General features: G+C 41.2%; 2 protein-coding genes across 5 annotated transcripts in view; one reads left to right on the forward strand and one right to left on the reverse strand.

The window, feature by feature from the left end:
• Nucleotides 1-19,786, forward strand: CHPT1 (choline phosphotransferase 1). 2 transcript variants are annotated; one of them, XM_079992918.1, is made up of 10 exons: nt 1-773; nt 7,411-7,558; nt 8,812-8,953; nt 9,486-9,570; nt 12,039-12,170; nt 13,406-13,564; nt 14,415-14,540; nt 15,918-16,028; nt 16,324-16,402; nt 19,555-19,786. In XM_079992918.1, the coding sequence occupies exons 1-9, from the start codon at nt 528-530 to the stop codon at nt 16,363-16,365; spliced, it is 1,191 nt and encodes a 396-aa protein (XP_079849044.1). In that variant the 5' UTR covers nt 1-527; the 3' UTR covers nt 16,366-16,402; nt 19,555-19,786. The 2 variants fall into 2 exon arrangements, with proteins under 2 accessions (XP_079849044.1, XP_079849043.1); XM_079992917.1 differs by lacking the exon at nt 16,324-16,402 and having other exon boundaries at nt 3-773.
• The window catches only part of SYCP3 (synaptonemal complex protein 3), a gene marked incomplete at its 5' end in the record, with an annotated part of 12,978 nt that continues 4,357 nt past the window's right edge, over nt 19,019-27,639 (reverse strand). For all 3 annotated transcript variants that reach the window (XM_079993056.1, XM_079993055.1, XM_079993057.1), the window contains 7 exons: nt 19,019-19,634; nt 19,788-19,892; nt 21,369-21,467; nt 22,433-22,532; nt 23,366-23,483; nt 25,151-25,185; nt 26,443-26,521. In XM_079993056.1, the coding sequence (XP_079849182.1) occupies nt 19,581-19,634; nt 19,788-19,892; nt 21,369-21,467; nt 22,433-22,532; nt 23,366-23,483; nt 25,151-25,185; nt 26,443-26,521 (590 nt within the window). In that variant the 3' untranslated portion in view covers nt 19,019-19,580. The remainder of the gene's footprint in view (nt 19,635-19,787; nt 19,893-21,368; nt 21,468-22,432; nt 22,533-23,365; nt 23,484-25,150; nt 25,186-26,442; nt 26,522-27,639) is intronic.

The raw sequence follows: 27,639 nt of genomic DNA on the forward strand, positions 1-27,639 counted from the left end.
TTTCCCTCCGAGCAAGCCCCACTGAACTCCATGGGCTTCTGCCTCAGCAACCTTTGGTTGATTAAAGAGGCAACCACCACGCACAGATTGGCGCCACAAGGTAGCACAAGACGCCTTGGGGTGGGCGGAGGTGTTTTTCTGCAACAGGCTTCCCCTGCCAAGTTCGCCTCCGCTTCCTTTGCTGGCGGGAGAGGCGCGCGGGGGAAGCGCGAGCCCTGGAGCGGCGGCGTCACGTGCGGAAAGGTAGCTCTCGGGTCGCGGCCGCCTCACAAGCCAGCGGCTTAAATAAATAGCCGGGCTCAAGGCAGGTGTTTCCTTCTTGGCTTGCGAAAGGGCTGCGCGAGGCGGCCTCAGCTTCGCTGCCTGCGACTTCCTGCCCGCCTCCAGCCAGAGCAGGGGCGAAAACAGTCCTTCCCTCTCTCTCGCTTTCGGTTCCCGCCCCGGCGAGGGGAGGCGGCCCGGCTGCTCCTCCTGCCCCGTCGCCGCTGGGAGTCCCAGAGCAGGGCGGCGTCGGCTGGGGAGCCGCCATGGCGCTGCTGCTGCTGCTGCTGCCGGAGCCTCTGAGCGCGGCGCAGCTGCGGCGCCTGGAGCAGCACCGCTACAACGCGTCCGGGCGCTCGCTGCTGGAGCCGCCGCTGCAGCGCTATTGGGCCTGGCTGGTGGAGCGCACGCCGGCCTGGCTGGCTCCCAACGCCATCACCCTGGGCGGCCTCGTCCTCAACTTGCTCCCCACGCTCGCGCTCATCGCCTACTGCCCCAGCGCCCACCAAGAGGTAGGAGCAGCTCGCCGCGCGCCCGCGCCAGGTACTCGCCTCCTCGGCTGCCCCCTCAGCGGTGGCCGGGGAGGCAGCGTCCCTCCCCCCCCCACCGGGGGGGAGACGAAGAGCGAGGAGAGGGGCGGGCTGGCCGTCGAGGGATGGGGCGGGCCTGGCCTGGCTGGGGAGCCGGGAGGGGCTGGACTCGGCGAGAGACGAAGCAGCCTGGAACCGCGGCTGCCAATGGAAAACAAAACGAGCAGTCTTCGGGACGTTGAGTTGTGAGGAAACGCGGCGCGGCGGGCGGAGGAGGAGGAAGCAGCCTGCCGCGTCGATAGGACTGGCGCCTGGTTGTGTGTTGGGCTCTTCCGTGAAGCCCATTTCAGGACTAGGTGTCGTCCATGGATGTGTATGGCGCACAACTACTTCTGCCTGTCTGCAAGGGGCCACGACGTTCGCCTTCCCCTCCTTATCTTGCAAGGCAAAATAAAGTGGAATTCGAAGTGGTTCGAGAGAGGCTTTGATGCTAGGGCACACAGACGACGGCCAAGATCTGGCCAGACAGGGCTGGTGATGCACAAGCCTGCAGAATCTGTTTACAGGAGGCCAAAGTGGGATGAGCTCAGCAGCAGGGTGCTCCTCTTTCAAGAAGGGCTTTCAGTTTTCTGAAAGAAAGGACAAGAACTTGTTGGCTGTGGCCAGACATTGAGGGCTTTCCCCCAAGTAAGTTAGTTAGTTAGTAAGGGAGCCCTGTCAGAGAGGCCTACAGCTGAGATGGGCTTACAGGATTGTGGGATGCCTTTTTTAACAAAAAGACCACCCAGAGATAGATGTGGAGCAGGATCCTAATTGAAGACGAATGAATTTAGGTTTAGTGTAGGCTTCACCAACTTGGTGCTCTTCTGAAGTTCTGGACCTTGGCAGGTTGGAGTTATAGTCCAAAACTTGTTGGGGAAAGTTTACAGCTTATGTGTGTGATGAGTTGTAGGTATGAGATCAATGCAGATGCTTGCTTGTTAGGTGGTTGCCATACCTCTTTCCTCAAGGCAGTCCTTGTTCTGGAGACCTTACACCTGGAGCCATGTGTAAATGACTTCTGTAAATTCTCCTATCTATCTGTGAGCACAAGAACTATTTCACGAAATTTATTCAGGTGGCAGGAGTCATTATCCCAACTGTTAATTGGGGGTGAGCCTAGAATTAGCAGTATCAGGAGAATGGCTTTTTCCTTTTCCCTAATGGCACCACTTGTTTGGTGCTGCAGTCTCTGCAGGTGGCAGCAGCACCAACAGTGCTGGAATTTTGCATCTTCCACAGTGCCCTAGACCAAGCATCGCTCTGGGGTGTTTGAGGGTGGGGAATGGAAATGTCAGTAGCCACCCAAAATAAAGGAAGGTATTCGGAGGAAGTTCTGTACAGAAGCCAACTTTTTCTAGGGAGGTGGGTGGAGAAAAAAAAAATGCTATAAATGCTATAAAATCCAGCTCAACTCTAGATTCACTCCTCCATCACCCCCCTGCAATTGCCCAGATAATGTGATTTGTGTACTTGAGTTGTAGAGAGTGAGCTCTTGTGCCAAAAGCTAATGTGCCTGTTTCCTGGGCGTCACGGGGACTCTTCATGCCTATCATACTGTGTGGAATGTCACTGTGCAAGTATCTTGAGTACCTGCTGAAGAGTGCACCACACTGATGAAAGTAGACTCTCAATTTGCAAAAGTTCCCACGATGTGTCTCTGGTTCTCTGTTAACATCACTGATGGGGTGGAGGAGAATGTTTACTGAAACTACACTTCTGATGCCCCTTCCTACTGATATTTGCCAGCGAGTTCCTGTAACATCACAAGTGCCAAATGATCACCTCATGTCTGTACTATTTTGTGAGTTTTTAATTTGTATTTCCTGATCTATTGATTTAAAAGTAATCTTTCTGGATATGCTGTCACAGTGCTTTTTCCAACAGTTAGTTTCTCCTGTTCTCTTGCTCCCCATCCCCCAACTTTCTGGAACTCCTTTCTGGGACACGCCCCCCCCCCCAGCTTCTTCCTGGAAGCTGATTCCCCCTGTTGTGCAAAAAAGAAATAAAAAGCTGCAAACAGCAGCAAACTTGTTTTCCTTGCTGAGAAACTCTAATCCCAACACTCAGCTGATGGTGGGTAAGGAATTGCACTGCTAATGGCGCAATCAAAGACTTTGTGCATATAGTACGAACAATATTGTGGCTGAAATGAGAAGGGTCTTATGGCACCAATAAAGACTAGCAGATTTATTGTGGTATAACCTTTCAGCGTGGTTGCTAGTCTTCAAGGCACCATAAGACTTTTGGGTCTGTTGCAGCATAAACAACCACAGCCACCTCCTGGAAGAGAAGGCTACAACCTTGATAATCAGTTGGCATTGCTTCTGTGTAAAAAGATAAAATGGTTGTGCCTTCCATTTCTAGTTGAAGTCAAATGTAGATAGGAGAACCTTCTTTACATTAAAAGCAGTTCAACAATTGTCCCTGTTCCCTGGGGGGCTCCTCCTTACTGGAGATATTTCCTGTACCAAGCTAGGGGGGTTGGACTAGCTGGATATGGTTCTGTGAGAAGAGTGGGAGAAATATGAATTGGGAATATTATTATTTGTGAATAGAGAAGGGAAGTTCAGTTTCTGCCTTTAGGAGGATTCGCTAGTGCTCAGTTGGCTGAAGTGCTCTGAGGACTAGACAGCCTGTCAGTAAACATTTGCATCATGATATTCTGCTTGGTCTGGTCTGGTCTACACAGGATTAAAAACATGCAGAAACACCCCTTGAGGCCAGAATTAGCTTGGAACAGTCACATTCAGTGGGTGACAAATGGATATAATCGCCTAAACATTTTACTTCCTCAACAAATGGGAACTGGGGAAGAGACAGATAAAGATTCAACCAATGTTTTTAAAAGAACCTGCTATTTATGCAGCTTCTGTTGTTGTTTACACCAAGCTTTAACTATGCTCAGAATTATACACAGACCTGAGTTTAGAAGAGGTCACCAAACAGAAGCGTTTGACAAAAGTGTTACAGAAATTGGCAGCTTGTTTTTCCTTCCTCTCCCTTAAGTCACTACACTGTCAGGAAATTTATGTACACAACACCATCCAGATACAGGACTAGAGTGTTGAAAAAGCCAATAAAATGTTGAGCTGTTGATAAAAATACTACCTTCCCACCAAAATGTGAATACATTCCCTGGTGCACCAATAAAACTGCTAGCACCTTTGCAAAGCTAAGCAGGGTCCTGTATGGTTTCAAATCACATGGGGAGCCGTGTGTTGAGATTCCTGAATTGTAGGGGATTGTATTAGATGACCCTCGGGGTTCCTTCAAATTCTGAGATTCCTCCCTCAAAACAGCTGAAGTTAAAGCATATTAAGGCAGTAATCCTACACGTAGTGTGGGATGGGAGCATAATTATGTCTACTGTGAAGTAAACCATACTTCAGAGACTTATTGGGACTTACTAAATTCTGGGTAGGGTTACAGCTTTTAGTTGGGACCATGTCCTAAGAACTTGAGGCCTGCTGCATGTTCTGTTGGTTTCAATATGAGAGAACTGGGCATGTGCTTAATTAAAAGTGTGCACTTTTATATGGATTGTGCCTTTAAGGTTTTAAGTTCATGCTGCTAGTGCAATGTTCGCCAACCTGCTGCATTCCAGATTTTTGGATTGCAGTTCTCTTCAGTGCCAGCCAACTGTAGCCCTAAACATTGGGGAATTGCCAAGCTAGCAAATGCTGTGCTGGGAATTCTCCTAACAGTTACACTGTGTACTTTTAATTTTGCATCACTTTCGCTGTCTCCTGCATTAATCATGTTTTGCAACTTGCAAGCAGTATCGGGGAGTGAAATTTGCCGTTGTGAGTCTGGAGTCTTTACCGTTGGGGTTAGCTAAGGCTGAACTTGTTTGTGCCTTGTTTGTGCTGCTTTGGCTAGTTCTGTAATTTGTAAGCATAGCAAAGCAGGGCAACCCTGGCCTCTTTCCCCTGTTGCTTGCATTTTGCTCTTTTCCTAGTTTCAGCACTATCATATCAATCTTACCCACTCCCTCCCCCAAATTTCTGGAGCTTGCAGAAAGTCCATTCTTTCCTTCTATCCCACACGTTCCCCATGCATTGCATACCTCCAAACTTGTTTCTGTATGTGTTTCTAGACATCAGCTTCTTTGATTTGTTAGAACTAACAAGAAAATGGGAATCTTGGAGGCCAATAGGCATCCATGCTGAGACTGTAACAGTGGAAATTATTGCAACAGAATCGGTACTTGAGAACATTCTGCTAATATGCCCTTCCACTTGTGCTAGCTGCCAGATGGCAGAACGAGGCCTCCATCTCAGAAGAGGTAGCACTTGTTAGTAGCATGTGGGTGTGCCCATGCAGCAGCTTCCATGTTTGCAAAAGGTGTGTGCTGTTGGAGGTGTAGCCTGATCAGAGGACTAAGAATCTTAGGCTAAGAGAAGCTGTAACAGTTATTTGTCTTTAGCTGTGAGCTTGTTTAAACCAGTGGTCCTGAACTGGAGACAGGCAGCTTGGTACAGTGGTACTTCGGGTTACATACACTTCAGGTTATATACGCTTCAGGTTACAGACTCTGCTAACCCAGAAATAGTACCTCGGGTTAAGAACTTTGCTTCAGGATGAGAACAGAAATCGTGCTCCGGCGGCGTGGTGGCCGCAGGAGGCCCCATTAGCTAAAGTGGAGCTTCAGGTTAAGAACAGTTTCAGGTTAAGAACGGACCTCCAGAATGAATTAAGTACTTAACCTGAGGTACCACTGTAGTTTTTATCCGCAACCTGCCCTATTTGTTCTGCTTCTGTCCTTAATATTATTTTACTGGTGTTTCTCATATGCAAGGCAGGAAAAAGAGCACACAAACTCCTGGGTTTGAGTGTGCACATCTTGTTGGTAGCTGGACTTTGAATACTCCAGGTATTGTTTCAGTGGTATCACAGGTGCATTATGTGGAGAAAGTCCCAGGTTCATTTTCTGGATGGGGGTGGGAAAGGCTCCTTGGAGAGCTGCTGCCGGCCAGTGTTGTCAGTATTGAACTAGGTGGACTGATGGCCTGACTCGGTATATGGCAACTTCTTGTGTTTCTAAAATGTTTCCAAACATGACGGCTTACATTCCCACTGGGCTTGCTTTGAAGCATTTGCAAGCCCATTTCCCCTGTAGGTCCAGTTACTTTAGGATGAAAGTTGAGAGAGAGACATTAGTGGATTGCAATAGGATGGTTATATATAGAAAGCCTTTTTTGCTGCTGGAAGGGCATGCAGGGTAACTGATAGCTTAGAAAGGGGAGGGGGTGAAATGTGAGAAACGGTGTTCTCCCTAAATGCATAATGAAACTTACTTTCTAGAAAATCTAGCCCCTTTAAATTTTGCCCCCATTGTTCGTAATTGCCAACTCTTCTGGGAGTAATTATACTTAATTATAATGGGTGGTTTCATTACTTACTAAGAATATGCCTAAGATCAGCATGTAATGAATCAGTCGCTGGTTGTGACCTTTGGGGTCACACCTCTTTAATTACAGCAGAGATGTGATCTAAGTATTAAAGGCTTCCCACTCTGTCTCTAGTTCTGTCTGCCATTCATCAGGGCACATTGCCTATTGTTGTAGTACAGGCTTCCCATCCCCCACCCCACATCTGGGTAAGTGTTATGCTTTAATCGATAAGGAGAGGATAGAAATAGCCCCATCCCATTTTTTTTACAAAAACAGGATGTAATTTCAGCATCCCCTATGTCGAAGATGCCAGTACATCTTTGTAAAGTTTCGCATGCGTATTCACACCTGTCTTTTCTGAGACTTGCAGTTTTGTATCCAGTTCTATACTTGAACCTTGAATAGCAGAGCAGCCTTCCCCAGTCTGGTTTCCTCCTTCAGTTCCCATCAGCCTCAGCCATGATGGGCAGTAGTCGGGGATGATGGGAGATGTAGTCCCAAAACATCTGCAGGGCACCGGGTTAGAGTATAAGAATGTTCTTTTGGAAATGACTCAGACTGAGGAGGTTTTTTGTTTCATTTTATGTAAATAAATAAATAAATTGTGAGGGTGGTATTCAGTAGTGGGTTTGCCTTTGTGGCAAGCTCTGTCACATGCTGTTACTGAGAGTTGGGGGACCCTTTGGAAAAGAATGGGGTTTAGTAGATAATGGGGATCAATTAAAACCAGGAGCCCCAATTTGCACTTCTGCTAAGCCAAGGCCACCGTGGGATAGAGCTCTGAGTGAAAAACAAAGGGTGATTTCTAAATGTACGCTCTGGATTAAAGTTTATAAAACAGACAAATGTTTCTTAATCAAGACGGGTAAGTCAATAGGGTTCAGCAAGCCAAGTACACATTATGTACTCTGCTGGATGGTTCAATTGTGCAATAAATGACATTTCAAAGGCAGCCTTCCAGGTCTGCTTGACCCATGTGTTGTGCAAAGTCCAGTAGGGTAGGAAAGTGTGGGTGGGTTGGGTAACCTTCGAAGAAATTATATTGTGTGGACTTTTTAAATGGAACTGTACAATGTGTGACAAACAGATAAGGAAAGTAATAGACTCTTACACAACTGTTAATATACTCCATATGTTGCAGCAGTTGCCTAATAGCATGGAATCCTCCTGTGTGTTCGTTTCAGGCTCCTCCCTGGGTATTCCTCTCATGTGCATTAGGACTATTTGCTTACCAGTCCCTGGATGCTATTGATGGGAAGCAAGCCAGAAGAACCAACAGCAGCTCTCCTTTGGGAGAACTCTTTGACCATGGCTGTGACTCTATTTCTACAGGTAATTCATTATTATTCTTTTTAAAAAACTTTATTTGTGTTAAGACTCACAGGACTGACAGGCAGAATATGACAATAATAGATAGTTTGCATATATTGCTGCATATCAGAATGATTTCAAGAATGTTTGTGTATTTCTTGGGTTTAAATAATGATGCTTTTGGTGTGCGGGTGGCGCTGTGGTCTAAACCACAGAGCCTAGGGCTTGCCAATCGGAAGGTCAGCGGTTCGAATCTCCGCGACATGGTGAGCTCCCGTTGCTATGTCCCTGCTCCTGCCAACCTAGCAGTTCGAAAGCGTGTCAAAGTGCAAGTAGATAAATAGGTACCGCTCCGGCAGGAAGGTAAACAGCATTTCCGTGCACTGCTCTGGTTCGCCAGAAGTGCCTTAGTCATGCTGGCCACATGACCCGGAAGCTGTACGCTGGCTCCCTTGGCCAGTATAGTGAGATGAGCGCCGCAACCCCAGAATCGGTCACGACTGGACCTAATGGTCAGGGGTCCCTTTACCTTTACTTCTGTACAACTTAGCTTCAAAGAAGCTCCACATCCAGTAAAACAATATATTCTTGAATAGATAGGTGGTGCAATGGGTCAGTGTGTCCTGCAGTTAACCAGAAGGTTGGTGATTTGAACCCATCCAGGGACGGCTGTGGACAGGATTCCTGCACTGCAGGGGGTTGGACTAGATGACCCTCAGCAGTCCTTTCCAACTCTTCCAATTCTATGATTTTAAGAGCTAATAGTGTTGTTTCTTCCAAGTGTCCCGTTTGGCATTTTTCTTACAACCATGTCTCAAGAAATACAGCACAGACCATAAGAATAGGGAATTTAAAAAAACAACAAACGATTTGCATGTTATGGCTCCATACAAGAGATTTTGTGTCAGGAATGTGATGTTGACCTAGACCACAGTAGCTAACCTGTGGTCTTCCAGATGTTGGATGGGAGTTTCCATCATCCCTTACTATTGGCCATGCTGGCAGGGATGGTGGGAGCTGGAGTCAAACAGTACATGGAGTGCCACGGGTTAAGGATGCCACCCCCTGACTTCCTCTACCTGATGGGCAATCTATGAAGCAAGAACCTTGCAAATGTCTCTGGGCCTATGCCTATTTCACCACAAGTATAGCTTGCATCTCCACCCATTTTACTGCACCACCACAAACTGTGTTACATGCAAATGCTCAAAACTATTTAGATGCCATTCTTCAAATAACTGTGATAACTAACGGAAGCTAATTGGACTTTTCAGTTTTCATTGGTATTGGAGCCTGCTTAGCAGTTCGGCTAGGAACAAACCCAGACTGGCTGTTCTTCTGTTGCTTTATTGGAATGTTCCTGTTTTATTGTGCTCACTGGCAAACCTATGTTTGTGGCATGCTAAAGTTTGGCAAGTAAGTGGCTATTTGGATAATCTGCTCTGTGACTGACATTTGAAATACATTTGCCCCGATGTTTCAATTGGGGTGGTAGAATTTAACCTAGATCCAACAGGATTTCCCGCCCCCCGCAGCTCTTATCGTTGCGTATTTCTTTTTGCAGGGTAGGGGAATCCACCAGCTTGAGATTTAGTATATTAATTAGCTTTTCCATAAGGGGTTTCCTTGTACATTTAAAATTCTGAAAAGACTAAACCTATTGCATGACAGAGAAATTCAGAGTTTGGTGAAAAAAATGCTGCTTAGTTACTTTCTGTTGTATTGACTAGCAAAGCATATACTTTGTATATTGAAATTTAATTACCAAAACTTTCTGATAAAAACTCCCAGAAATTTGACTTTTATATCCAGCAAATAATTGAATCACCTGAAGTTGTTAACCTTTGTCTTGGGCACGCAACCACTTTGATGAATCTTAGTATTTAGTAAGCTATTCCCTATCAAGTAGTCATTGGTGTGGATCAACTTTATTTCTCTTTTATTACAGAGTCGATGTAACTGAAGTACAGATAGCAGTAATTATACTCTTTTTGATATCTGCATTTGGTGGAACAACAGTGTGGGACACTAAGGTAACTGTATATAACTATCAGGCTTGAAAGTTTGTAAATTACACAGTCCTGTGTGGTTCCTGTTTAGCAGCTTCCTCTAATCCTTTGTATTTCTCCCATGCCACATTTTGTTAAACATTGATTTTATTTTGCTTAAAAAAAAAAAAAGCCCTGGCTTGGTTATATGTTTACCTAGGATGCCTTTTCCCAATGTAGTTCCAGTGCTCGGTTATCTTACTGTCGTGATGTGCTGTCCTATGCATGAGTTTAGAACTACAGAGGAAAAAGACCCCATCTGCCATATGTGATATTTGTGTTAAATCACTCAGATCATTTAAATACATAAATGCTCTGCACAGAGAGTTGAATTTCATATTATTCTCAGTGCTGTATTCCCTTCTATAAAAGTTGACCCAACTGGCAAAATTCTGTCACTTAACACTTTTGTAATTGTGGGCTGAGTTGCAGTAAGCCTGAGGTCGTTGGGGTAGAGGCGTAGGAAGCAATAAATAACAGCCTTTGGGGATCTAAATGGCCACAGCTTTGTTGATTACAGATGTAAGACTTTGGCTTAGGCATTGGGTATGTATCCTGGATCAGCCGATATCAGATATAGGCAACCCCTCCAGGCTGCCAGTCAGGGAGTTCTGTGACCCATTAGCCCCCATCTGGGCATATGGACTTCCCTTTGGGACCCCTTTACCAGGGCACCCTCCTCCTATCTGGAGGAGATTAGACTAAGGATCCAACCTTTTTTTTGCCAGCAATCTGTGACAATTGCTGGGAGGTAATTGAAACCCCTAGACTGGTCCAATTGGCCTGCAGGGAAATTCCTCCCAGGGGCCAAATATGGCGACCAAGAGACTCCTCAGCAAGCTGACACACACACACACACACACACACACACCACCTTCAGGCAGGGCCAAATTTATCCAGGGTGGGAGGGTGGGATGTTCAGTGCTGACTGCACTGCTGGAAAGTGGTGCAGTCAGCTTTCATGATTTGGAGACAGACCCGAGTAGAAACAGGCTTATGCAGTTCCATCTCCAATTCCCCACCCCATAGTATGGCCTCCAACTGGCCAATTTAAATTATAATAATAATAATAATAATAATTTATTATTTATACCCCGCCCATCTGGCTGAGTCTCCCCAGCCACTCTGGGCGGCTCCCAATCAGTGTTAAAAACAATACAAATTACAAAGAGGTAGGGGAGTCCTGTCACTTCCTGTAGCTTACTGGGGTTGATGACACTGTCCGGCCACATGGGAGGCTTTTGTCTGTCCCCCAGTTTGGCCATGGCGACACCAGGCCGCAACTGCCACTGCCATCAAGAATGGCAAGGTTCTGCTGAATTTGTCATAAGGCAGCAGAATGCATGTTTTGTACTTTAGCAAAACGTCAGAGCAAATTTATACTGCCTCTGCTTTCAAGAATGCATTGTTTATGCCTGTATTGTAGAACACAGAATTGCAGACAACCAGCTTGAGACAATCCGAATGCATGCAGTAGCATCTGAAGAAACATAACCCCTGTAACGACGAACATTGGGGTTGGTTTTCTGTTGCCTTGATCCATGTAGTTAAGCTTAATGTGGCCACAATTCTTTAGCTGCTTGGAAATCCAAGAAATTGGATGAATAGTAAAGCTAGGTGTGAATTGCATGGTAAGAGATTGTTGAAAATCGGCACTGGGCACCACACTGCAAGCTTTTAAACAGCTACAGCAGAGCTCCCAGCTGTCTTGAGTCCACTCTTGGAAGTGAATCAATATTCTGGCATGTCGCTATAATATATCTACTAAAATTTATTTTTATTTTGAAATGCATGCTCTCTTCTCAAATGACTGTAAGCAGTCAAAATGTGGAATTCTTTTAAAAAACAACTCTACATTGTGAAAGTCCATTCATTATTTTGTTTTACATAAACTGTTGAATTGATTGAGAAGTCTCAATAACACATCCTTAGTGTAACCTGGTGGGTTACAGGAAATTCATTTTTTTTACTCTTCTTTTTAACCCTTTGCTGCATCTTGGAAGTTTCCTTGAAACTACAATTGAATAAGAAAGGTAAATACTTATTCTAAAGGTCTATTAGCTGAAGAGTATTGGTAATGCAATTTCATAGCAAGATATAACAAAACAGGCAGATGGTGTTTGCATTTCCTGTGGTGCTACTGCTGTTTTGATCAGTGAACTGGGAAGAACTATCCATTTTTCAGAAATATAAAAGCTAGAAAGCCGATACATGTTGTTTATAGATGTTAGTAGCAACATGCCTGTCTGAATTTAAAACAATTATGTAACCTTTGGGTTCCTAGCAAAATTAAACTGTGCTCTACATTTTATTTTACTAGCATGACTATGCTCTTCATTTGATTTCTTTTTAAAAAATGAAGAAAATGGATAGTTCAAAAAATTGCTAAAATGTTTCAATAATGGCAGAAAGACATTAATCTATCTTAAAATCTTCTACATTTCCCCTGCAAGCTTCCTGTGCTGGATCTAAGACTGAAGATGATTCCTGTTGCTGGAATAGTGGGTGGAGCAATATTTTCCAGTTACAATTATTTCAGAGTAATATTTGGAGGAGGCGTGGGGAAGAATGGCTCTACAATAGCAGTAAGTGTTCTTTAACAAACAAACAAAAAAACCCAAATGTTTGATGCATGAAGTTGCTTTACTTTACTGTGATGTTTTATATAAACAGGTTTGCTGTGTGCTAAATTTAGCAAGTTTTATTCTATATTTAGGATTAAACATCCATTGTAATAATATAAATATTACTATTTGGGAATTTAAACAGGTTGTTTACTGGGGTTAGGCATTCAGAACATACCATTCCCCTCTTGTTCAGTTTGAACTGGCTACTTGTTTGTTTCTGGAACAAACCTAAGCCTTTTGACTCCTGAGAGAATGTCTTTAGGACTCACCCTATACTTTTGATTGCAGATTATTTTTAACTTATGTTAATGTTGTATGAGTTTAACCAAACTGCGAGAAGCAGTGGAAGACAGGAGTGCCTGGTGTGCTATGGTCCATGGGGTCACAAAGAGTCGGACACGACTAAACGACTAAACAACAACAACGTTGTATATTTACTGTTGTAACCTGCTCTGGGATGTAAAGGGCAGGTGAGATTCTAAGTAGATGTAGTAAAGGTAAAGGTAAAGGTATCCCTGACAGGCCGAGGGACCAGACAGTTTTTCCTGGTGATGTAGCCAGCATGACTAAGCCGCTTCTGGCGCATGGAAACACTGTTTACCTTCCCACCAGAGTGGTACCTATTTACCAGCTTGCACTGCATGCTTTCATACTGCTAGGTTGGCAGGAGCTGGAACCGAACAACGGGAGCTCACCCCATTGCGGGGCCTCGAATCGCCAACCTTCCAATCGGCAAGTCCAAGTGGCACAGTGGTTTAAACCACAGCGCCACCCGCTTACCTAGTAGTAGCCCTAAATTGCTTGAGACATAAGTACATTCAGGACCACCTCCTTATATATCCCCTTCCCACCTGCTGCTTTCATCATCTGAAGTTTTCCTCCAGGGCATCTACTCTGTGGAATGCCCTGCTGAAGGAGGTTCATCAGTCTCTCACACTTTATTCCTAGCTGTTTGGCAAAAACATGGCTGTTCAGGCAGCTTTAGTTAATTTTCCTTAGATTTTGTTATTTTAGTGTGATTGGCTCCATGAATGTTTCATTGTTGTATGTTGGTTTCAGATGTATGTTTGGGCTTTTTACACTGGATTTTTGTTCTGTCGGTGTGAGCCGACTTGAATTCATGGTGTGTTTGGCATGTGAGAGTGGGATACAAGTTATAAAATTGATATAATTTAATTATTTGTGCCTTTCAGGGAACAAGTGTTCTGTCACCAGGCCTTCATATAGGGTTGATTATTACTTTGGCAATAATGATCTATAAAAAATCTACAACGCAACTATTTGAAAAGCATCCTTGCCTCTATGTCTTAACATTTGGATTTGTGAGTGCCAAAATCACACAAAAGTTGGTGGTAAGGAGTTTCTAACAATGTTTTGTGCATTTATTATGATGATGTATTAATGCATGTGAAGCACTGTGAATGTTCTACTGCTAAGCTAATATCTATTAATAAAAAATGAAACTGAGCACCGCACAGCTTATTAAGTCTAAAGAGCACAGAAATGACAAAATGGTATCTTAATTTTAATATGATTCAACATTTGTTGCAAGATCAGGTAATCATTACACAGTATTTCTTTGCTGATGCCATTTTCAATATAGGCAATTGCTGACATGGAGCTTCAGCTCTGACTTTAAGGCTGCTGTCCTGTACTAATAAGGAGACTCATTGGACAGATTAACTTCAAAATAAACATGGACAGAATTGTGCTGCAAGTTCTTTTGCAAAACGTATTGGATGATAGCCAACATCACATAGATGAAAATTTGCTTGTGCAGCAGGATGTCCCCTTGCTCTCTCATCCCGTGGCCTCTAAATCCACTGTGGCGGGTACCCCCAATCCTCTGGAGCATATTTGAGGACACGTGGAAGGAAAAGGTCCATTCCATTCATACAAGTATGTTTCAATTAATGACAGACACCAATCAAGATTACCAGTTACCCATTGCAGCTAATATTCCGCCCTGAGCATTCCTTATGTCTAAGCCTTTATAGTTCTCTTAAATGTTTGTAATTAAGAAGAAACCACATGTCTGGAAACAAAACATCTCCTTAATCATTATGTTGCTTATAAATTTCTTTGAATCCTTGAATATTCAGATGGGTTCAGGTACTGACTTAAGAGATGAACAAATTGTATTGTGTTAAAATAGGATCTAAACATCTTAGTTTAGTAATTAAATCTAATCTTTGTTCATAGATTGCACACATGACCAAAAGTGAAATCTTCCTACAAGATACTGCATTTATTGGGCCTGGCCTCTTGTTTCTAGACCAGTACTTCAACAGTTTTATTGATGAATATATCATTCTGTGGATAGCACTGGTAAGCAGTTTTCCATATGCTTAACTAAATTATGGAAAGTATTTTCTCCTTTCTAGGTGTTTGAGTCAGACTCTCCTTGTATTCCAAACAGATGAAGGCTGAGAGGTATACCTGCTTTTATTTGTGTTGGACCATGTTCTGGTAGTAAAGTAGAAGTTGAGACCACGTTTCAATTGGGAAGTCCCTCATTCAAATCTTGCTTTTGTCACTAGGTGACCTTAGAAAAGTCTTTTGTCTCAGCTCCCTCTTTGCAATGAGATTCCAATTGCTTATTGTAATGGTTCTAGGGGTTGCTCGTGCGTAAACCGGTGCCACACCTGGCTGGGTTGCCTGAGTGAACCTTTTCTGTCAGGACAGCCACTCACCCGTGGCTGTCTCAATCGCTGGCAGAATCCGTCAGTGGGCGTTTCTTGAACTTCTTCCAGCAAAGAAGCTCTTTGACGCCTAGTCTCCTCCTACTCTCCCTGCGTGGAAGCCTTCTGCGCAAGGAGGGTGTAGGCAGCGGAGGACCCTTACTCTCCCCGCTGGTCCCTGGCAAGGAGTTCATGGGACCGCCTCGCCGATTCCCCCATCTGCCCCCCTTCTCCATTGGTGCTACGCTGATTCTCTTCCCCAGAAGATGGGCTGCCTCTCCCCATCCTAGGACGCTCTCTGGGACCCCTCCGGAGCCCGCTCTCTCCCTCCGGCCCTGATGGCAGTTCCCTGACACTTATCTTACAGCATGTTTGTAAGAATTGCAAAAAAAACAAAACAAAAAAAAGTCATAAAATTTTTAAAACCTAAAGAGCTGGTTACCAATTTATTGCATGCACAAATCTACTCCTTTTACATTTGTGGGTTTGAATGAAATTGAGTCTTAAATTCAGGCTGCTAAAGAAAGCTGCATCATAGGGAAGAAACAAAAATACATGTTTTATTGATTAGATATGATTACCGGACTACAAACCAGATATCCCCTTTATTTCTTAATTCAGTATTAAATTAGGAAGAGAGGCACCAATGACTTTTCTGACCTATTTTCTTCTCCTTTTGTCCACTCTCCTTTGGCCCACTGTATTCAGGCCAAGAATCCTGGGTGTGTATTATAGTAGGGATGATGTTGATGTTGATAAGTCTGTGAATGCACTGGGATGAGTGGCTTCATCTTCAGCAGTTAATTTAAATTTAATTTAAATTTCTGTCTTTCGTTGTGCATGCATGTAATCTCTGAACTACAGATCTAACTAGAACGTTTTAACAATTGTAGAATTAAGGTGTATGCTTCTGTTATAACTTTATCTGTGTGCCTTGAAGAGCGAGAGAGAATTTAAGCACAGAATAATTCATTTGTGCAACACGTTTTGATCTTAAGCTCTGAACTTTTTTCTCCCTCTTTAGTTCACATCCTTGATTGATTTACTGAGATACTCCACTGGGTTATGCAAACAGATTGCAGCTCACCTTCACATACACGTCTTCAAAATCTCAACTCATCAAGCTCCTGAACAGGTTCAAAACCATAATGAGTGACTTATAGCTGAAAGCGAAGAGGAGGAGTTGGTTGGGGGTGGGGAAAGTGTTGAATGGTGGAAAATACCCTTTACAGCAATGCAGTTGTGGAAATTTTCAAAGAGAACTTAAGTGCATGAGTGGCTAAATGACATTAATTATATAATACCAAGTTCCTACAGGCTCTGTTGGGAATTACTGTAATTGTTACTTTGAAATCATAGGAGTAGAGGGTCTAAGGAAGTTTTTGCTACAAAGTAGCAAATTATTTAGAAATTTGTTTTGCTCTTTGCAGACAGAAATGCTTGAAAACCTAATGTACTTGGCAGCTAACTGAACTCATAAGAAACAGCCAAATATGGATTTCTTAGAAGGTAGTGTGATGTTGGTTCATTATATAGGGACAGTAACTGTATAAAATACTGCAAAAGTTATCCATTCTACATTTCACTGCTTTTGGAGAAAACTAGAGTCTTAGTTGAATATTGTTTTTATATATTTAAGGGCTAAAACTACTGAGTTGTCATCTTGTATCAAAGTCTTAGGCGTGTGTCTTTCATATTAACTATGTTTAAGAGTATCTGATATTGGTTAAAGGAAAAAAAAATAAGGAATTTAACCATAAATTAACTGTCAAGGTTAAAACTATGGCATAATTTATCTTGCAGTAGTGTTTAAATTCTTAAGCGTTTAAATTCTTTGCATGAGCAGGGAGAATCATATTTACACTTACTTCTTTTGCTTACAGTATAAATATTTGTGAATTGCTATTAAGAATTTGGCCTGTGGGCAGGATTCAACATTGTTACTGAGCGCAGAATGAGGTCTGCTTGCATACCAGGACATCCTCACTGCCCTCATTGCACTGTAAATCCTGTTGTGTGATGGGACCTCGTTCCCCATGCACATACCCCACTGAGCGCTATGTTGAATTCCACCTTGTATTTTTAAAGAAATGAGTGAGCAAGGGATGTTAAGCTGGATAAAACAGTCTGCTAAGACCAAAACACATACAGCATACATTTCCTCTTTCTTTACAAAATGCAGTTTGAGCAGGAATGAGGAAAGGGCTTTTTAACACCTCGTGCCCATTGGCAGTGTTATTTCTCTCCCCAACCCAAAATAAATTCCTCTCATAGGTACAAAAACCTCTTTAATACACCAGAATGTGAAGTCATTTAAAAATGTAGTAGAATAAGGTCTTCGACATTTCAGGCAACAAAGAAATTTGCATTTTCATTTAGTAAAATTTATCAGTGATGTCTAGTATTATATAGCTGTACTGTTTTTATATGGGATTAAATCATCCTGTCTAGAAACTGTTTTGTTTAGGAAGCAGTTTGTACAGCGATGGTCTCTGGGGGATTACTGTGTGTCTTCCATCACTTTCTTCTAGATGTCATATGCTTTAGTGAGACCAGAAAAATAGAACCATAACGCCCAGTCAAGTCTTTTTGTGTAGCTAAGAGGAAAGAAATATGCCAACCTCAGCTATGGACAAATGTGTAGTTTCATATATTTTCACTTAATGCAAAGCCGCCTCAGAAAGTTTTAAACACCTAAGTGACAGGAGTGGATAGATCTAATGACTGAGCTGATCTCTTTCTACTGGCAATAGATTTGAGTTTGAATTCAATTATAAATATATGTATTTCAGAAGAACGTAAAACAATCTGAACCCCAACTTAGCTTTGATGCTCTGTAACAATAAAACCAGTTGTAGGTACTACCATCAGAGAAGCTGGGTTGACTATTTCCAAGAAATTCAGGGTTGTCTTTTTCTTGGCGTTTAGAGCTAGTTCATACAACACAGTTCCTTTATCCAAGCAATCCCAAGTGATTCTTGGCTATGTGTTTAACAGCAATGGGGGGTGGGGGAATCCTGGCAACTTTATCCAGAAAGAGGTCTACCAGTAAGCTGGGAAGGAAAGTGCATTGGGCTACCTCTCCCCATGTGCCTTCTTCCCCATTGCAGCTCTGTTCCTCTCAGTGCATCATCTGCAAAGAATGTGATTTACACGTGCTTCCTCCCCCCAGCAAAATTCAGAAGCAGTTTGGGCATTTGTAATGGCTGCATATGGGCCACAGGTTGCCCACGTGTGCCTTAGAAGCTCACTGTAAGAAAGTTGTCCCGTCTTCCCCATTAAAAAGGAAAGTACTGAACAGTTAGCTAGAAAGAAAACTGTTACCCTCCTGGGTCAGTTTTAAACAAGTGATGACGATCTCTTTAACAGCAAAACAACTAATCATGTTATTTTCTAGCTGAAAAGATCTAAACAGTAAATACCCACAAATGACAAGACTTCAGAATTTGATAGTCTGCTTAAAAAACTGAGGGATCTTCAGCATGGCACCAAATTCAAAATTAAATGCTGACTAATGGGCACTAAAGAATCTAAAGTGGCATTAGGATAATTAATGCTGGCAAACCTTGGCATTTAAATAAAACCATGCATTTATCCAAAAACTAGGTGAATGGTTTGCTGCCATTATTAGCATGTAGTAATTGTTCTGGATTCCTTTAAAGTGATGTCAGAGTTTAAGACCAAATAAATTATTGCTACATTTCAAACAGTTAAAACTGTGATTCTAAGTTGCTGTAATGAAAATTTTGTTTCATTTGTAATGCTTGAATTACCAGTGTGTTTTTACAGTATGAAAATATGATTATGCTTTTATTTTTCTAAAAAAAAACAAAGCTCAATGACAGAAGTTTTTGCTGTTTGGGAGGGGAAAGAAACTTTTCATTTAGAGTTTTTGGAGATAGGTACTTGCTTGATATACTTTTAAATTTTGCTTTTAATTAGGTTTCCTGAAGTGTAGAGTGTAAGCCTCTATCTTTGTTTAGTTATTCAGAATTTACTGATAATATTAGACTATTAGATAATAGTAGACTATCTTCCCTCAAAAAAGTAGAACATTTTATTTACGGTGAGACCATGAAACTGGAAAATTACTAAGAGTGCCTTATAATAAAGGAAATCCCAAACTAGCAACATGTATATTTTATTTTATAATCATAAGGAAGTTCTTATGCATCTCCTTCAACTTTCAGATTAAGACATACTACTCTGGTTGGTATATAAGAATGAAACTTTTTTTGGTAGCAACCTGAAACATTTTATATAGTTCTGCTGCAAGTACACAATTTTTAATAAGGCCTTGAATCCCATAGTACATGCAATTTGTTTTTGTACCAAACACTCTGATAATAACAGTCAGACAGTTAAATAACATTAAGTATCTTGAACTTTCAAAAAGGTACCTTAACCCTGGGATCTAGATTCTGAATTTAAGAGGTGAAAAAAGATTGATGCAAATTAAAAACCATTAGGAATACTTTGAGAGACACAGGAAAAAAATAAAATTAGCATATCCTGTTGCTAAGCAGCAATGAGCTGTCGGTTTCTTTGATATCAGAGCTGAATGTAAGGTATTCAAATATAGCAATTTTTAATATGGCGTTTAAAATACTGGCTCTTCCTCCCCATATGGCTAATGTATATAATTGTATCATGTTACTTAGGTACAAGTTGTTTCTCCACTGAGCCATCAGAATAACATGGACTGAAGAGATTTGCGAACAGTTGCCATCTCTTGCTGTTGCTGTTAAGAGAGAAAAAAATGCTGATCAAATGTAACATTTTGTATCATAGTGTTCTGACTTGCTGAATATAAATGGTAAATGTTTAATTTTTCTATTTAAATGTTGTTTTAAAATGTCACTGAAATTTTCCATAAATCAGTATTAACACTTACAGTGTCCATCATGATCTTCTTTTGCAACATAGCCATTTCTTTCCGAAGCTCATTTTGTGCACCTACTAAAAGACTTTCATGAGTCTTCTCCATGTCTTCCATACTCTAAAATCAGATAGCAGTTTCATGAAAATCTGTTACAGTGGTGCCTCGCAAGACGAAAAACCCGCTAGACGAAAGGGTTTTCCGTTTTGGAGGCGCTTCGCAAAACGAATTTCCCTATGGGCTTGCTTCGCAAGATGAAATGTCTTGCGAGTTTTTCCGACTTTTTCCCCCTCCCCCCCCTTTTTCTAAGCCGCTAGGCCGCTTATCCGCTTATCCACTAAGCTGATAAGCCGCTAAACCGCTAATAGCGCTAATCCGCTAAGCCGTCAATGGGCTTGCTTCGCAAGACAAAAAAACCACTAGACGAAGAGAATCGCGGAACGGATTCTTTTCGTCTTGCGAGGCACCACTGTACTGGTTTACACCCAGAAATTTAGTTACATTTTAGAAGTCAAGGAATGGCCATGAATTACCAGAGTGGCTAGCAATGGCAAAGGTAGTAGCCTAAACACATCAAAATTTTGAGAAGTAATTATGCTAACTGGTAAGACTTCATCTGGAATAGTGTTCTATTCTTTGCGCTGCTTATCCAAACAATATATTGTTCAACCGCCCTACAGGAATTGCCAGCAAGATGACAAAGGAGTCTACAAAGCAGTGATATTGCTAACCCATATAACAGCTACAAATGTAAATGTAAATGCTTGACAAGGTTAGCATTACAGTAGTACCTCGGGTTACAGACGCTTTGGGTTACAAACTCTGCTAACCAGGAAGTGGTTGCTCCAGGTTAAGAACTTTGTCCCAGGATAAGGAAGGAAATCGCGTGCCAGCGGCACAGCAGGCCCTCATTAGCCAAAGCACGCCTCAGGTTAAGAACGGACCTCTGGAACGAATTAAGTTCTTAACCCGAGGTACCACTGTATATGCGTGTTTTGTCCAACTATGTAGCCATGCTGTCTCACCACAGAGGAGATCAAAAGTACTGCTGGGGCAATATTCAGTTGATGCTCATGCTACTCTTCATGCAAAGCATATTAGGTGTCAAATACTCAAGTGGAAACAGAGCAGAATGGATGCAACATGAAGTTAAAGTTTAAGTAGTAGTTGCAATTATTTTTAAGCATAAATGTATAGATAGTATGCCACTGCAGATCTTGCCATATTAGCAGCAGGGACAGCACAGGATGTCTGTCTGTATCCAGCAGTTCTATGAGCAGAAAGCAGCTCATGCAACAGGTTTTCTTTTTCTTGCCTTCCTTCTGTACCCTCCAAAAACCCTCTAAGAAAGCTGGTGAAATTCCAGGCAAGTCCTCCTGGCCCATCACAGGCCTGTATGAGACAGACCCCACTGTGCAGAAGGGCATCTAGACCCTCTGGAAAGAGGTTTCGGGAGATGTAGGTAGAAGGAGGGGAAGAGAAAACCAGTGGTGGAAGCTGCCTTCCCACACAACCTTTGTTTTAATATACTGTAAACTAAAATAACAATGCACTTTTAATAACAAACTTGATCAAATGGTGTGTTTTTAAATATACCTTCAAAAATTGCTCATACAGCTGCTTAATTGTTTTCAGTCTTTGACTCTGAACTATTCTTGCTTGTTGGAAAGTTTTTTGTTGTTGCCGAAACAGGTTCTAAGGAAGGAAAAAGAGGCTATAATAAATGTAGGAATAAATATGCATATAATAAAGCTCTATCACATTGTTACTAATTGTAAACTGTAAGCATAGCCAAATGCAGTGGAAGCTGGTATGCTAGGACAAATGGGGCACTGCCTCACCAACTTCAGTTTGCCCCATCTGCCTTGCCTACATCCAGTCCATGGGTAACACTGCCAGTGACTGCTGCTGCTGCACCCTGGCCTGTGTAGGATTTAGAAAGGAAAAGGTTAGGGACAAAACTAGAATTAGTTTGCTCTAGGTCCACCTACTGTTGGTTTCCTTTATTTCCACTCAGCTACTCCCAGTAGGCACCAGCCATCAGTTATTACCGTAAGTGTATGTGTGTATATATATATTCTTAAATTAATTTCTAAGCCTTTGCTGTAAATTCATATAGGGTTTTCAGAGGCATGCAAGTCAGTGAATGAACAAAGAAAGAAAGAAATTCTAAGAAAATGGTGTATAGTTTTTACATGTCAAATTGTTTCCAATGGCAAGGTTTTCTTGCTTTCACTTGCTATTTATTTACATTTATATGCCGCCATAAACAATGGGCAACTTATAGTAGTAACTGAATGCTTATCTTCCACTGAACCTACTGTTGTTGCTTACCACTGCAAGCTTATCCAGTGTATATTTATTTAAGGAACAAATTGATCACAGTGCAGAAACATTGGCTCTACTAACTATGGCGTAACATTATCTTTTGACCTAATATCTGAGATGTTATTACTGATCAGCACTTGGACTCTGCTAATTTACTTAGATCTCCTTCACCCTACGTGAGCATATTGTTTTCCTAAAGCTAGGGCTTCACACAACCCTGAACATTACCTGTCTGTTTGTGAATGGTAACATTCCACACTGCAGTATAAGGAGAATGAAATATCAGCCTCAGGCACTTACATTTATTATTCAAAAAGTTAAGAAAAACAAACCGTTAATTTTTCTTCCTGTTCCTCAGATTTCTTTATATCAGCATCCCACTGTTGAAATACATGCAGGAACTGCTGAGAATATTCGTGTTGGACCTTCTGCCTAAAATATATATTTTGCAAGCTGAAATAATGCATTTTTGAATGTTAACATGAAATACCATTGATTTATAAACTGTAAAGGCATCGGTGAAAGATGGAGACCTAAAACATTCAGTTAGTCACACAACTTTAAAAAAGGAAGAGCTGGTAGATTTGAGAGAACAAAGCTAAGGTGAAAGGTGGCCATCTTCTAATTTGGAAAAAAACACCACAGAACATTGAAGAGTATTGTTCTAAAGTAGGTTTACAATGCAATCATATGCATGTTTACTTCAAGTAAGCCCAATTATGTTCAGTGAGGTGAACTTCCAAATAAATAATGTAAGAGGTCAGGGGTCCCTTTACCTTTAAGAATGTAACTTAAATGTTATTTTAAAGAATTTGCTTTCTAAAATGAAATATTCTGATTAGGAACCAACTCCTTTACTATAGTAAATTACCAGGAAATCATATCCAGACAGACAATCAAAACTCAGACACTAAGTCCAGGATGGAAATCCTTTTTTGATCTAGTGTCACATTTCCAGGGGAGGGGTACAACTTGTTGGGGGGCCACATGCTGCTCACGGGCAGGAACACAGCCAATAGTGAGCAGGGCCACCCTCTCTGACACCCCCATTTCTCTCTTCTCCTGTTTAACATGCTGCTAAGAGAGGGAAAGATAGATTGCTCTTCCCAGGTCTGGTCTGATCATTTGCATATATGATTGCTTTCATCCATTTTGGCTTTTCTGCCTGTTGGCTCTCCCTACCTACATGGAATCAGACTGAGGGCCACAGGTTGAATCTCTGCCACAAATGTGCAATGTATGTTAGTGTTAATTATAACCCCCACCTTTGCTCTTGTTGTGTTTTCCAAACGTGTTCTATTTTCTGGTTGCTTGTTTTGAGAGAAGCTTTCGTGTAAATTTCTAATCTTTTCCTTTTAGCCAGAAGAGCTTTGTTAATGTCCGCTGCAGAAAGACAAAGAATCATTAGGCATTGTGTCTTAAAAGATATGTAAAGATTTATAAGATTTGCAAAGAAAGGCTAGAATGTCTCACACACTACACCTGGAGGGCTGTTGCAGCGTTAGGCTACAGTAGTGGCTACAGTAATTAATGCATGAATTCAGGGACCTCTTCTCAAACTGATTTTGAATCTAGTATAAGCTGTATTAAAATTACAGTGTTTATATGGCAGCTTTTATAGTGTGTTGAGCTATCAGTAAAGTATTTTGCCATCAACAATAAGGTCACTTTTAACACCCCACAATAAACACAGAAACTAAGCGGAAGCTGGCTGACACAATCCAGTCTGCCCAAAGATTTGGATTCTTCTTACATGAAGCCCTTTTCAAGCAAGCCCATAACCAAACAATCTAGGCAGGTGCTTTTGTAAAACATGGTACCTTTTGAGGCTAAAACTTTAGAGAGAACTTTAATAAGAGACAGTAGAATATCAAAGGAGCAAAATACAGCATTGGTTAAGCAGTTGCCTTTCTTCATAGTATTACTCATGCTCCATGATTTGCAGACATATTCCAAAACTTCATGAAGTTCAAGATGGCTTTGAGAAAGCTTGTGGCCCATGCTCAAATTGCATAAGCTGTAGCCATGCTGTGTATCCTTAAAAGGACTGAAACCTCATGAGAGAAAGATTAGTTGATCAGTTATATGCACTTTAATCACTAGATTAATCAAATCTGCATATGGGTAAAAACACAGCTGAAGGAAGAAACACATTTGTTTTTAGATTATGTGCATGTGTTGTAGCTAGCATCATTTCAGAAGAAATAAGCATGCCAAAGGGAGATTATGTTTTAAGCTGTTTCTTGCCATACAGTAGCTTTTATAAGCACTTGTATTAAAATATATATTTTTATTTTTAAAAACTGCTCCTCAGTTAATTGGGATACTTTTAAAGTCAGTTGATTAGATCAAAGCAGCATTGCAGTCCTTGTCATTGGGACAAACTAAGAAGTCTTTTTGCATCATCCTTTGTTAACTACCACCCTTCATTACAGAAAGTGGAGAAGAGCTAAGTTCTTGCTATGGAGGCGACTGATATGGACACAGACAAGATGGAATCTTGCCAGTAATGTCTGATTAATGAAGGCCATGTTCCATCACATTTTGCCCTCGCCAGTCTATTTTAGTAGAATTTGCTTCACATGAGAGTGAAATCCAGAGCAAAGACATAGAAATTTCTAAGTATTTTTTTTCTGAGCAGGCATGGATAACCTGCACCCTAATCTTGAAGTTTGCACTGGCACATCTGCTTTGGCAAAGTTATTGCAACTCTGATGTAATCAATTGATCAATCTATTTAAGTACTACAGATGACAAAACTGCACTCCTGCCATCATACTACAGGAAATAATGTTTGGAATGTAAATTGTTAATTTGTTCATATGACTAAAAAGAGAAAAATTATTTTAAAAACTGGTTTATATCCAACTAAGTTGTTTCCAGGTTAGAGCTATTAAAATTAAAGCTAGCCATATCCATTTATTTCACTGGTCTACTCTGAGCAGAACTTACTTGGAAACAATCCTGTATTTTTAAACAAAAGGGCAGGACCCTTCTCCCATATAACTATTTTATTAACTGACAGTATGTAAGTATTTTCTAAAACATACCTCCGAATCTTTCCAGCATATTCTGTACTTCTCCCCTATAAAAATATTCATATTTTTAAAATGACTTTTTTGCATTAAAAGAACTAGTTTATATTTTTCAGATATTATTTGTAAGTGGTAGCAAGCTGCAACAGAGACCAACAATAATTAACACTACTAAAAGCCTTGTGACAAAGGGAGGGGGGAAAATCAGCACTGTGAAGGGGTGTAATCTTTGGGGAATCTATGGGGGGGAATGTAAACCACAACAGGATGGAGACACTAAATTAAATTATATTGCCAAGATTTTGCCCATCAAGAAATATATAATCAACAAAGGGCATAACCTTCTGTTTATGACTCAGTAGTTTAAAACATCTTATGTTGAAAGCTGTCATTTGTAATTATAAGCTTAATGAGTCTGCTGAAAATTCTGTCAGAGATGCTAACGTTCCTAGGATTCTTGGAAGCCATGGCAGTTGAAACATATTTAAGACTGCAATCCTAAACACATTTATTGTGGAATAATTCTCATAGAATTCAGTGCACCCAATTTCTGAGTAAGTATGTTTAGAATTATGCTGTAAAATTGGTTTACATTTATAACATGGTTTACATGGGCTTCTATTGCATTATGAGTTGATCTATTGGGGATTTGATGGTGGTTTGGATGTAACTTAATGTATGAAGAACAGTGCAATCCTTTCCATGTCTACTCAGAAATTCCACAACGTTCATTGGGACTTGCTCCCTAGTAGTCTCTGTTAACTTCAGAACTCCCTTGCCTCTCTATTCTGTAATAATTTTTGAGAAGAGAGCAACTGAATTATCCTTAATTAATTAAAGTGGGCTAGATTCAAAGGTTCTCTTACTCCAATGGAAGAGGTTTCCTTCAAAAGGGTAAGCACCTTATATCAGAGTAAGCTACTTACCATACTTTTGGAAGAAGAGAAGCTTTGGATCCACACCAGTATCTAACCACTTCAGATGTTGTAGGCGTACAATTCCCATTATCCCTGACTATTTGCCATGCTGGCTGAGGCTGGTGGGACCTGGTCCAACAACATCTAAAGGGCCACAGGTTATCCAGCTCTGATCTACAGCCAACAAATTTTTAGTTACGTTCCTATGTAAAGGTGTTGTGTTTTTTAAAAACAGATCTAGATTGTAGCCAGACTTAACAACGTAAAAGTAATATATATTTCTGGCTACAATAATCGTAACAAAGAGGCACTGGAAACATAACTGATACTTTTTAACTGTAAAAAATAATTTAACATTACATGGCAAAAAAAATATATTAAACTATTTACCCAACTTCATCTTCAACTACAGGACGAGAAGTCAGTGAAGGTCTTTTTTTCCCATGTTTATCAATTATTGGAGTTTCACCTTTATGGAAGGGAAATAGAAGGTGCAGTTTACCAATTACTTGTATCACATTAAAATGTTTTAAATCCCATATACCACTTTTAAATGAAAATTCTTCAAAAAGCAATTTACAAGTTACATAAAATATCATATAAAACCATATAAAACACCACAAAAATCTCAAAACAATATGTGAGAACTAAAAATCAAGAGGACCATCACTACCCCAGCATAATATAAAATTATCAAAATTAGGTGAAAATATTAGTTTTGCACTCAGCTCAAATTAACTGATAAAGGCCACAGTAAAAATAGCCTGTTTAAAACCTGGAAGGGATGGGCTCTGTGTAATGTCCCATGAAATCACCTTCCACATCTGGGGGGCCATGAGCAAGAATACCCTTGTCTGTCAGCTTACCAGTCTTATTTCCATTCTAAATAGGCACCTAAGTAGAGCTTCAAAGGCGGATCCTTAAGGTACAAGCAAGTTGCTATGGATCCAAGCAGATCTCAGGCTTTTAAAAACTAGTATTCCAAGATCCACCAACCAGAACTTGGTGCAAAGACATATATTGAAAAAGGAGACAGCAATGTTTCTGAATACCAGTTGCTGGAAATCACAGGAACGGAGAGTGCTCTTGAGCTCAAGTCCTGCTTGCAGGTTACCCACAGGCATCTAAGTTGGCCACCGAGAGAATACAGTGCTGGACTAAATGGGCCATTGACCTGATCTGGCAGGCTACTCTTACGTTCTTCTGCATCCAGGAATTTGAGTACCAGAAATTAACCAAATTCATGGTCCTTCCCCACAAAGAATACCCTCCTTGTTAACCCCTGCCTACACACACTTTCTTCATTTCAACAGTATATTGGAGGGGGGCGTTTCTCAGTTTGTTGTTGTTTATTTTATTATTACATTTATACCTAGCTTTTCTCCAGTGACCTCAAATCATTTTCCCAATTACCATTTTACCTTTACAACAACTCTGTTAGGCTGAAAGACGGTGACTTGCCCAAGGCCTCCCAAGTGAGGTTGGTGGCTGAATCCTTGTCTCTGAGGTCCTAATTCAGTATGCTAACCATTTAATAATTGGGAATCTGAAATTCTTATCAATTATCGAGATCTGCCAGTAGATCCT

Source organism: Podarcis cretensis (genome assembly GCF_951804945.1).
Source record: "Podarcis cretensis genome assembly, chromosome: 10".
Classification (NCBI taxonomy): Eukaryota; Metazoa; Chordata; class Lepidosauria; order Squamata; family Lacertidae; genus Podarcis; species Podarcis cretensis.